This window comes from Pituophis catenifer, unplaced genomic scaffold (assembly GCF_029215685.1).
Source record: "Pituophis catenifer annectens isolate HBS135680 unplaced genomic scaffold, rPitCat1.0.hap2 SCAF_18, whole genome shotgun sequence".
NCBI classification, from domain to species: domain Eukaryota; kingdom Metazoa; phylum Chordata; class Lepidosauria; order Squamata; family Colubridae; genus Pituophis; species Pituophis catenifer.
The window spans coordinates 9,626,752-9,636,845 of record NW_027256898.1 but is presented as its reverse complement, the minus strand read 5'-3'; the positions used below and the strand labels follow the sequence as shown (position 1 = coordinate 9,636,845).

At 49.5% G+C, this 10,094-nt stretch overlaps 1 protein-coding gene across 1 annotated transcript; it reads right to left on the bottom strand.

Annotated features, from left to right (window-relative positions):
* Window positions 1-1,395: 1,395 nt before the first annotated feature.
* On the bottom strand, window positions 1,396-8,528 carry KIAA2013 (KIAA2013 ortholog). Its single transcript, XM_070956190.1, has 2 exons — window positions 7,390-8,528; window positions 1,396-3,092 (listed from the first exon to the last, which is right to left on the bottom strand). Exons 1-2 carry the CDS (start codon window positions 8,354-8,356, stop codon window positions 2,233-2,235), a joined length of 1,827 nt encoding a protein of 608 aa, XP_070812291.1. The 5' UTR covers window positions 8,357-8,528; the 3' UTR covers window positions 1,396-2,232.
* Between the last annotated feature and the right edge of the window lie 1,566 nt (window positions 8,529-10,094).

Here is a 10,094-nt window from a genome sequence, read left to right as displayed (position 1 = left end):
ACCGGTCTTCGTCTTCCTTTTGCTTTTTGCTAGGCCGTCTTTGAAAAAGGCACCTGCAAACGCCCCCAAACAAACACACACACACACACACACCCATTCCGCAGGCAGGGATCTCTTGAATTGCTTTAACGATGAGAGCAAATTGCTCTCCAATTCCACAGAAAGTTTAGGAATACAAAGGGGGGGGGAGGAATGAGTATCTTTAAGAGTTATCTGTGGTGCTTATTTCTAATAATTCCCTGACATTGGCAATGTTTTCTGAGGTTTTCGCAGGTGTTTGTATGTAGGTCTTTGGTTATTCGGGTTTTCTCCCGCGTAAAATTGGAGGTGTCTTGGCAACGTTTCGACAAAGTCTCATTCGTCATCTTCAGGCTGGTGTTCTCGGCTTCGTGCTTCTAGGAGCAATGTGAGCAACTAGGAGCTTCTTCGTGCTTCTAGGAGCAACATTGCTCCTAGAAGCACGAAGCCAAAAACACCAGCCTGAAGATGACGAATGAGACTTCGTCGAAACGTTGCCAAGACACCTCCAATTTTACACGGGAGAAAACCCGAATAACCAGACACACACACACACACACACACACACACACATATGTAAAGTGATTTTCTATCCAGGCACCTGGTCTACCCCAGCATGTGGGAGGGAGCATACTGCATCCCTTTTGCCTTTCAGCTCCAATCCAGGAGCCTGCAAGATTTATATATATATATTCTGAATAACTGAATAGGCAGCAGCCAAATTTAAGGGAGGGGAAAAGCCAAAAGGAACCAGGGAAAAAAAAACGGATTCCAGTAAATATGCACGCATTATATAGACCAGGGGGTCTCTTTCCCACAAAATGTCCACGCTGCTCTCATTTGCCAAAGTTTTAGCGTAAAGCAGCTCCGACGGACTCCCTGCCCTGTTTTTAAAACTTTTTTTTTTTTTCAGGTCAGAGGGGAGGCCGTTCCCCCACCTGTGACCAAAGGCCCAGAATTCTGTCCCTGCGTCCATTCCAGTTGGGCTGGGTAATCTTTGCGCTTCCCCCATCTCTGCTCTTCAGCTGAATAGCTAAGCCTAGATATACTGGAGGGAGAGAGGGAGGGAGGGAGGGGGAGAGAGAGGGAGCGGGAAAGAGAGGAAGGAGGGGGACAGAGAGGGAGGCAGAGGGAGGGAGGGAAGAGAGAGGGAGGGGGATAGAGGGAGGGGAAGAGAGAGAGGGAGGGAGAGAGGGAGGGGGAGAGGGGGAGCAAGAGAGGGAGGGGAAGCGAGAGGGAGGGAGGGGGAGAAAGAGGGAGGGGGAGGGAGGGGAGAGAGAGGGAAGGGGAGGGAGGGGGAAAGAGAGGAGGAAGAGGGAGAGAGAGGGAGGGAGAGGGAGGGAAGAGAGAGGGAGGGAGGTAGAGAGAGAGGGAGGGGAAGAGAGGAGGGGGAGAAAGAGAGAGGGAGGGGGAAAGAGGAAGAAGGGGAGAGAGAGGGAGGGAGAGGGAGGGAAGAGAGGGAGGTAGAGAAAGAGAGGGCGGGGAAGAGAGAGGGAGGGAGAGAAAGAGGGAGGGAGGGAGAGGGAGGGAGGGAAGAGAGAGGGAGGGGAGGGAGGGGGAAAGAGAGGAGGAAGGGGGAGAGAGAGGGAGGGAGAGGGAGGGAAGAGAGAGGGAGAGAGAGGGAGATAGATGCCAGCTAAGGTTTGATTTTTACTCCGCATAAAACTGCATTTTGGGGTACAACCGATCGCTCGTGACAAGCTTCCCAACTCCCCCTCCCAGGAGCATTCTCCCACCTCCTCCTTCATCCTGGTTCATTTCGGGGGTACTCGTCCAAGTGAGGGAACACACTGCTTAACCCTTGGGGTGCGCCAGCCCCGGCACCCCCTAAACCAGGCTTTCCCATCAACCCTTTTGGGGAGCAAGCACCCCGACAGACCCGAGATGACTACAATTTACAGAACCCCGAATCATTTGGGAGAAGAACCTTTATTTTTAAACCCACCTTTTCGTCAGCCTCTACCCCGTACCCCACAACACTCCCTCCCTCGAGAGCTCAATCTTCCATAAAGGCAAACATGTTAGGTAGAGACGGGGGCCCACAGGTGTGCAAACACACACACACACATACACACAATGCAGAAAGGCTGCCTTCTTCCGAAGATGCTCTCGGCTCCTACAGGTCTCCCCGGTGTCCAGGGCTGATGTCAGGGAGAAGAAGCCGAGCCCCCGACTCCTCCATCCCAGGAAGCCAGGGCCCTGCTTCCGACGTCCCTAGACCTTGCTCCGGAAGAGAGGTTTGGCCCCGGGCCCGCAGTACTCGTTGTAAATGAGCTTGAAGAGGAAGAGATGGAAGAGGGTGATGAGAGAGGCCACGCTGAACCAGAAGAGGAAGGGGAGGCCCGGGTACCGCTTGGCCATGTGCTCTTCATGAGCCAAGATGGCCTTGAGGTGAAGGGTGTGGCGTAGGTCCTGCAGGTGCACCAGATCGGTGGAGATGTACAGCAGAGGCGTGATGGGCTGGGTCACCATGACGGGGAAAGTGTGGCCGTGCACCTGGGAGGTCAGCTCCACGGGGTCGTTGGAGCAGCCGCCCTCGCAGGCGTACAGCTTCACCGGCTTGTCCTGGAACTTGACGGAGACATGCAGGAAGGGCTTGCCGTCGGCGTCCAGCAACACCGCGAGGTTGATCAGGTCCTTGTTGTAATGGATCCCCCGCAAGGCGTAGCTGTTCTGAAGGACTTCCGGGTCGGATTGGAACTGCAGGTGGTTTTCGGTGAACTGCAGCCCGCCGAAGCTGAGCACCATCCCTTGCATGAGGCCGTGGGCCCCGGCGGCCACCAACCCTTTGCAACCGCGTTTCTGCAACGTCAGCTTCCACAGGTTAGAGAGCTGCAAGACTTGCAGGACGGTGGACAGTTGCCCGGGCCACAGGTTCTCGGCGTGCATGGTGGCGTGGCCGCTGAAGCAGTGGTCGGCATAGTTCAGAGTGGCTTCCATTTTCTCCTTCTCTTCGGGGCTGTGGTGGGGGTCCAGGAGGGGAGCCGGGGTGGTGGACAGGACGAAGTAGAGCGTCAGGTTGACGGTGTCGCTGGAGGGGGTGTGAGCGTCGGTGATCTTGCGCATTTCCACACCTGAAAGGAATAATAAACGGATAAATGGAATAAACGGCCTTGGATAATAAGATAATAAAAAGGTAAAGGTTCCCCTCGCGCATGTGTGCTAGTCGTTCCCGACTCTAGAGGGCAGTGCTCATCTCCGTTTCAAAGCCGAAGAGCCAGCGCTGTCCGAAGACGTCTCCGTGGTCATGTGGGCGGCATGACTCAATGCCAAAGGCGCACAGAACGCCGTTCCCTTCCCACCAAAGGTGGTCCCTATTTTTCTACTTGAATTTTTTACGTGCTTTCGAACTGCTAGGTTGGCAGAAGCTGGGACAAGTCACGGGAGCTCACCCCGTTACGCGGCACTAGGGATTCGAACCGCCGAACTGCCGACCTTTCGATGGAAAGCTCAGCGTCTTAACCACTGAGCCACTGCGTCCCATCAATAAGATAATAAGTCTTGGATAATAATAAAAGCCCACCATTAAATTCTCATGTACAGTTACATAGCAAGGGAGTTCCTCTACCTTCTCCCTACTTCTCCGAGAAGTGAGAAACCTTCACATGACCTGTACCAGTTAGGTCCTCGACTTATGACAATTTGTTTAGCGACCGTTCAAAGTTAACAACGGCACTGAAAAGAAGCGAAATATGACCATTTCCCAGATTTAAGTACACTGAGAGCATATGTACCAAAGACAAATTCCTTGTGTGTCCAATCACACTTGGCCAATAAAGAATTCTATTCTATTCTACTTCATATTTTCTATTCTATTCTATTCTATTCTATTCTATTCTATTCTATTCTATTCTATTCTATTCTATTCTATTCTATTCTATTCACGATTGCAGCATCCCCATGGTCACCTGGTCAAACCGAAGTTGCTTGGGAATGGGCTCATATTTATGACAGTTGCAACGTCCCGTGTGTGTGTGTGTGTGTGTCACATTTTGCGACCTTTGGACAAGTGAAGTCAACGGGGAAAGCCGGATTCACTTAACCCACCCTGTTGCTCACTTAATAACCGCAGCAATTCACTTAGCAGCTACGGCAAAAAAGGGTGTAAAACAGGGCCAAACTCAAACTTAACAACTGTCTCACCGAGCAAGAGAAATGTTAGCTCAGTTGTAACTTGTAAGTCGAAGGCTAGCTGTATACGCCACGCTTGCTCAGGCCTTTAACACCGTCATATTTTTCCATGAGTAATTCCGATTATAAGAAATTATAATCTCCCTATAAAGAAAAAATATATATATAATGTTTTATAGGTGGCATCTCCCACCTGCCAGATTGGCAAAGATGTTCCCAAATACCTCCCCGCTATGTTGGAAATGTAAACACCAAAAAGGAACTTATTCTCACATGTGGTGGTCCTGCCATAAGGCAAAACAATTTTGGCAAATAATTAAAACGCAAATAGAAGAAATTATTAATCAACAAATAGAAATGAGGCCAGAAACTTTCCTACTGGGAATAAATTACCCGGTCATATGAAAAAGAAATAAGATACTTAATCATTCACATAAGGACAGCAGCACGAATAGTTTTCGCCCAAAACTGGAAAAACAATGACATACCATCAGAAGACAAGGTGATTAGAAAAATTATGGAGTGTGCGGAAATGGATAAACTCACAAAGGAGATACAAGAAAAAGATGAAACAGAATATTACTTAGTCTGGGAGAAATGGTATAAATGGTTGGAGGAGAAAGGGGGAAAAAAAGGGGGGGGAACAAAAGAAAACTAAACAATGGTTAAATTAGGTGGAGGAATATGGAAACAAATGGGAAGATATACAAATTGTGGAAAGGAAATTAGGTACCTGTTTATGTTAAATGTAAATAAAATATTTAGATTAATAGAATATATTATAATGGTATATATATGATATACTAGAAATGCATGTATAAAAGATATATTAAGATAAGAAAGAGAAAATGTATAAATATGGATTACTGATGTGAAAATGTTGAAAAGAAGATGTATAGAAAGAAAAAAAATTATAATCTATGGGGATTTATTCTATGGGGATAATAGAGGCAGTAGATATGAACCAGGAGCATTTTAACTAATGCCTAAGCTGTTGGGATTTTTGGGCAAGGGATGAAGTGAATCTGTTTGGAGAATAATATATATACGCAATTTCTACATTCTGGCCCTGGAGACGCAGGCTTTTGAATTGATCTTTCCTTCCTAAACAAGGGCTATTTCTCCAATCTGTGCCAATTTCCCAGGAACACAAGTAGAAGATACCGTAGCCCAACGGAACATACTACCACCTGTGGTGGACATGTCCAGCTGCAAAGAAGTTCTGGGCTAAAATTAAAGAATGGCTAGAGAAAATAACAGAACCACCTATGAGCGGAAAACCAGGGACATTCTTATTAGGGATATTTACGGAAAAATACACCAAGGAAATAAACCAGGACCAGGTTGTGGGGGCAATAAGCTGACTTTGTATAAATATACAAAAGGATGAAGGCTATTGCTGAGCACATTGTAAGCCGCCCTGAGTCTCCGGAGAAGGGCGGCATATAAATCAAATTAAAAAAAAAAAATTGATCTTACACATCATAACAGCTGCCCGTATAGTATACGCACAAAATTGGAAAAAAGAAAATATACCAACAGAAGAAGAGTTGATAAAAAAAATCTTAGAGTGCGCCGAGATGGATAAATTAACAAACAAGTTTAAAGAAAAAGAGGATATGGAATGTTATATAATCTGGCACAAATGGTATAAGTGGCTGGAGAATAGGAATAGGAATAACAGAGAAGAAAAATAGGGGTGAAATGTAAAAAAGGAAAGAATGAATAATACGTCAATGTATAGAAAATATAAAGTTAATAGGGGTCTTAATAAATACACTGTAACTGAAAGTAAAGGGGATAAGAAGAAACTGGAATAATATAAAGGGAAAAGGGAGAAAATGTAAATATTAGAAGATCATCATGAAATAGCTGTTAAGAGAGTGTGTGTGTATATATATATATATATATATATATATATATATATATATATATATATATGTTGTATGTCTTGTAATGTCATTTTATGTTATAATAATAAAGAAAGAAAGAAAGAAAGAAAGAAGAAGAAGAAGAGGAAGAGGAAGAGGAAGAAGAAGAAGAAGAAGAAGAAGAAGAAGAAGAAGAAGAAGAAGAAGAAGAAGAAGAAGAAGAAGAAGAAGAAGAAGATGATGATACCGTAGCCCAGATACTACTATTTTGGGGGGGAGAAAATGTCATGATTTCTATCCTCAGAAACAAAAAATCTCCATCGCTCCAACTGCTGCTAAGGCAGGCAGAACTTGCTGATTTTTGCAGACTTCCTACATATTGCCTCTACCAAGAAACCATCTCATAGGGAGAGGTGTCATGGAGGTGTCATGGATTTATTTTCCAAAGCACCAGAAGGCAAGGCAAGAAACAGTGGAGGGAAACTAATCCAGAAGAGAAGCAACCTGGAATTAAAGCAGAAATGTCATGACAGTGAGGACAATTAACCAGTGGAACAGCTTGCCACCAGAAGTTGTGGGTGCTCCATCACTGGTTTTTTTTTTTTAAAGAAGAAACTAGACAGTCACTCGACTGATCTGGTATAGAGTCTCTCTCTTGAGCAAGGGGTTGGATTAGACCTCCAAGATCCCTTCCAGCTATAGTCTGATTAAGTCCTAAAAGGGCTTTTTTTTTTTTCCCAAAAGGCAACTGGACTTTTTATCTTTTCTTTTTTTTTTTTTTCCTTGAAAATGTTTTGCTTCTCACCCAAGAAGCTTCTTCGGTTCTTCTTCAGAACCGAAGAAGCTTCTTAGGTGAGAAGTGAAATGTTTTCAAGAAAAAAACCCAAGAAAGTCCAATTGCCTTTTGCAAAATAAATTTTTTTAAAAAGGGGGGCCCTTTGGGACAACCGTCTCTTGCTTGAGCTCCATTCTCCAGCTCTATTCTAATTTGAATTAAGAAATCTTGAGTCAATTACAGGTTTTGTGGTGCATTTCAGGCCCCCCTCTATAGCCCCAAGCAAGCTTGTAGGCCCACCGGAGGGTGGGGAGTGTCTCCAACTTTGGCAACTTGTGGACTTCGGAGCTGGCTGAAGAATACTAGGAGTTGAAGTCCACAAGTCTTAAAAGCTGCCAAGGTTGGAGACCCCTATGCCAGAGGACACCTGTCTAGCTTTGAAACGTCCATTTTTGTAGCACCTGGTTGGTACCAAGCACCAAAAGGCACATTTCTCAGAATGCCACACTCAACGGCACCGTCCATGTCCGAAGCTGGCATCGCCCTACGGCCGGTCGCTCGCAGACTCCAAGCCGGTGTGGTGTGTCCCCGCACCTGAGATGAAGAGTTCGTCCCACGCCCGCCGGTGTTCCTGGACCAGCTCCTCGGTCCGCAAGGGCAGCACCTCCATCATCTCCCTCTTGGCCGCTTCCCGCAGCCGCCCGAAGGTCTCGTCCAGCTGGGCGGCCTCGATGGGCTCCGAGCTCAGCACCACCGACACCAACGTCTCCTCAAAGCGCGACTTGGGTGCCACCTGCACCCGGCTGACCAGCTTCTTAGCCGCCACCACGACCAACACCAGCTTCTCTCCGGCAGGTTGCAACGCCCGGCCCGATGACAGGAAGAACTGACGGTCGCCCGCTTTCTCTAAACTGGTGGCGAAAGAACGGCCGGAGAAAGAAGAAGAAGAGGACGACGACGACGATGAAGCCGGACCGGTCACTTCTAATGCCACCAGACGGTCGGTGGGGTTGTCCACCGACAGGCGTTGCAAGTAGAGGTGGGGGCGTCCACGGTGGGCCAGCAACTCCTCTCGGACGGTCACGCATGACCCGGCGGAAATCCCGGACTGGATGCAACGGACTTTCCGCCAGGTTCCTTCCTTGGGCAGCAAAGCGGACGCCACCGCCTCGCTCTCGGCCCCGGCCGGACCCCGCAGCTGGGCCAAGGGTCCGTAGTCGGTGGGCCAAGCCGGGCCCCCCTTGGGGGCCACCCAAAGGCGGTTGGCCTGGGCATCCAGTAGCAGGTGCCCGTTGCCCACCAGCCCCGGGGGACCCTGGCCAGGGCCTTCCCCCAGCAGCCGGGCTTCTCCTTTCCTCCAAGCCCGGGTTTCGGCCTGCAGGCAAAGCCCCGCAGCTCCTCCCGAGGCTCCCCCGGGCCTCAGGCGGAGCAGGAGACCAGGCCAGGCGCCTCCCAAGTACCAGGAGGCGGCCAGCAGGAAAGCCAGCAAGGCCAGCAGGCGCCGCGCCCAGCTGCTGGACAGCAGCCCCGGCAGGCCCTTCAGCCGCTGCTGCAGCCACATCGGGGCGGCCGCGCTAGCTCATGGCGGCGGCGGCGGCGGCGGCTACGCGAGTCCCCGGCTTCGTTGCGGCCTAGTTTGCCCGGCCTTCCGCTTCTCCTTCCGCCGCTTCGGCTTCTTCTTCTCTCCCCCCCCCGTCTGGGGCGGTCCCGGGCGGAGCGTTGGCGGCGGCGGCTCCTCCTTCTCCTGCTGCTGCTTCTGCTGCTCTTCTTGCCGGCTCGGAGCGTCCCGAGGCCGAGGGGCTCCCCTGGCGGCGGGCAAGGCGGCCTCTGAGCATCCGCAGAGCGCCCCCGCTGGGGAGAGAAGGCTCTGGGCATAGGCAAGAGAGCGCGCCTTCTCTTCAGGGCTTTCGTCTGAGGCACACGGGGTCTCTGAGCCTGTGCAGAGTGCTCTTTATTGGCTCACAGGGTTCCTGAGCTTGTGCAGAGTGCTCTTTATTGGCAGCAGCAGATCTCTGAGCCTGTGCAGAGTGCTCTTTATTGGCTCACAGGGTTCCTGAGCCTGTGCAGAGTGCTCTTTATCGGCAGCAGGAGATCTCTGAGCCCCTGCAGAGAGCTGCTCTTAAGGGCTTTTGTCTAGGTACACAGGGTCTCTGAGATTCTACAGAGTGCTTTTTATTGGCAGCAGGAGATTTCTGAGCCTGTGCAGAGTGCTTCTCTTAAGGGCTTTCGTCTTAGGCACACGGGGTCTCTGAGCCTGTGCAGAGGGCTCTGTATTGGCTCATAAGGTTCCTGAGCCTGTGCAGAGTGCTCTTTATAGGCAGTAGGAGATCTCTGAGCTTCTGCAGAGAGCTGCTCTTCAGGGCTTTTTTTTTTTTTTAATTTGATTTATATGCCGCCCTTCTCCGGAGACTCAGGGCGGCTTACAGTGCGTTAAGCAATAGCCTTCATACTTTTTGTATATTTATACAAAGTCAGCTTATTGCCCCCACAAACTGGGTCCTCATTTTACCTACCTTAGAAAGGATGGAAGGCTGAGTCAACCTTGAGCCTGGCAAGATTCGAACCTGCAGTAATTGCAGGCAGCTGGTCTTAATAACCAGTTTAATAACAGGGTGCCTTAAACCACTGTATTACCAAGGCTCTCACTGTACTACCAAGGCTCTTTTGTCTAGGTACACAGGGTCTCTGAGATTCTACAGAGTGCTTTTTATTGGCAGCAGGAGATTTCTGAGCCTGTGCAGAGTGCTTCTCTTAAGGGCTTTCGTCTTAGGCACACGGGGTCTCTGAGCCTGTGCAGAGTGCTCTTTATTGGCTCACAGGGTTCCTGAGCCTGTGCAGAGTGCTCTTTATCGGCAGCAGGAGATCTCTGAGCCCCTGCAGAGAGCTGCTCTTAAGGGCTTTTGTCTAGGTTCACAGGGTCTCTGAGGTTCTACAGAGTGCTCTTTATAGGCAGTAAGAGATCTCTGAGCCTGTGCAGAGAGCTGCTCTTAAGGGCTTTTGTCTAGGCACACAGGGTCTCTGAGATTCTACAGAGTGCTTTTTTTATTGGTAGCAAAAGATCTCTGAGCCTCTGCAGGGCGCTCCTCTTCTCCCAAGGCTTTCCTTGAAGGCACAGGGTCTCTGAGCTTATGTAGAGAGCTCTTTATCATCAGCAGGAGATCTCTGAGCCTCTGCAGAGAGTTGCTCATAAGGGCTTTCGTCTTAGGCACATGGGGTCTCTGAGCCTGTGCAGAGTGCTCTGTATTGGCTCACAGGGTTCCTGAGCCTGTGCAGAGGGCTCTTTATTGGCAGCAGGAGAT

What these genes read in the sequence shown, in the direction of transcription:
- KIAA2013 (XM_070956190.1), bottom strand. Translation starts at nt 8,356, where the DNA reads ATGTGGCTGCAGCAGCGGCTGAAGGGCCTGCCGGGGCTGCTGTCCAGC. An exon ending in GGACGAACTCTTCATCTCAG is followed by an intron (nt 3,093 to 7,389) that starts GTGCGGGGACAC and finishes TATTCCTTTCAG; the next exon opens with GTGTGGAAATGCGCAAGATC.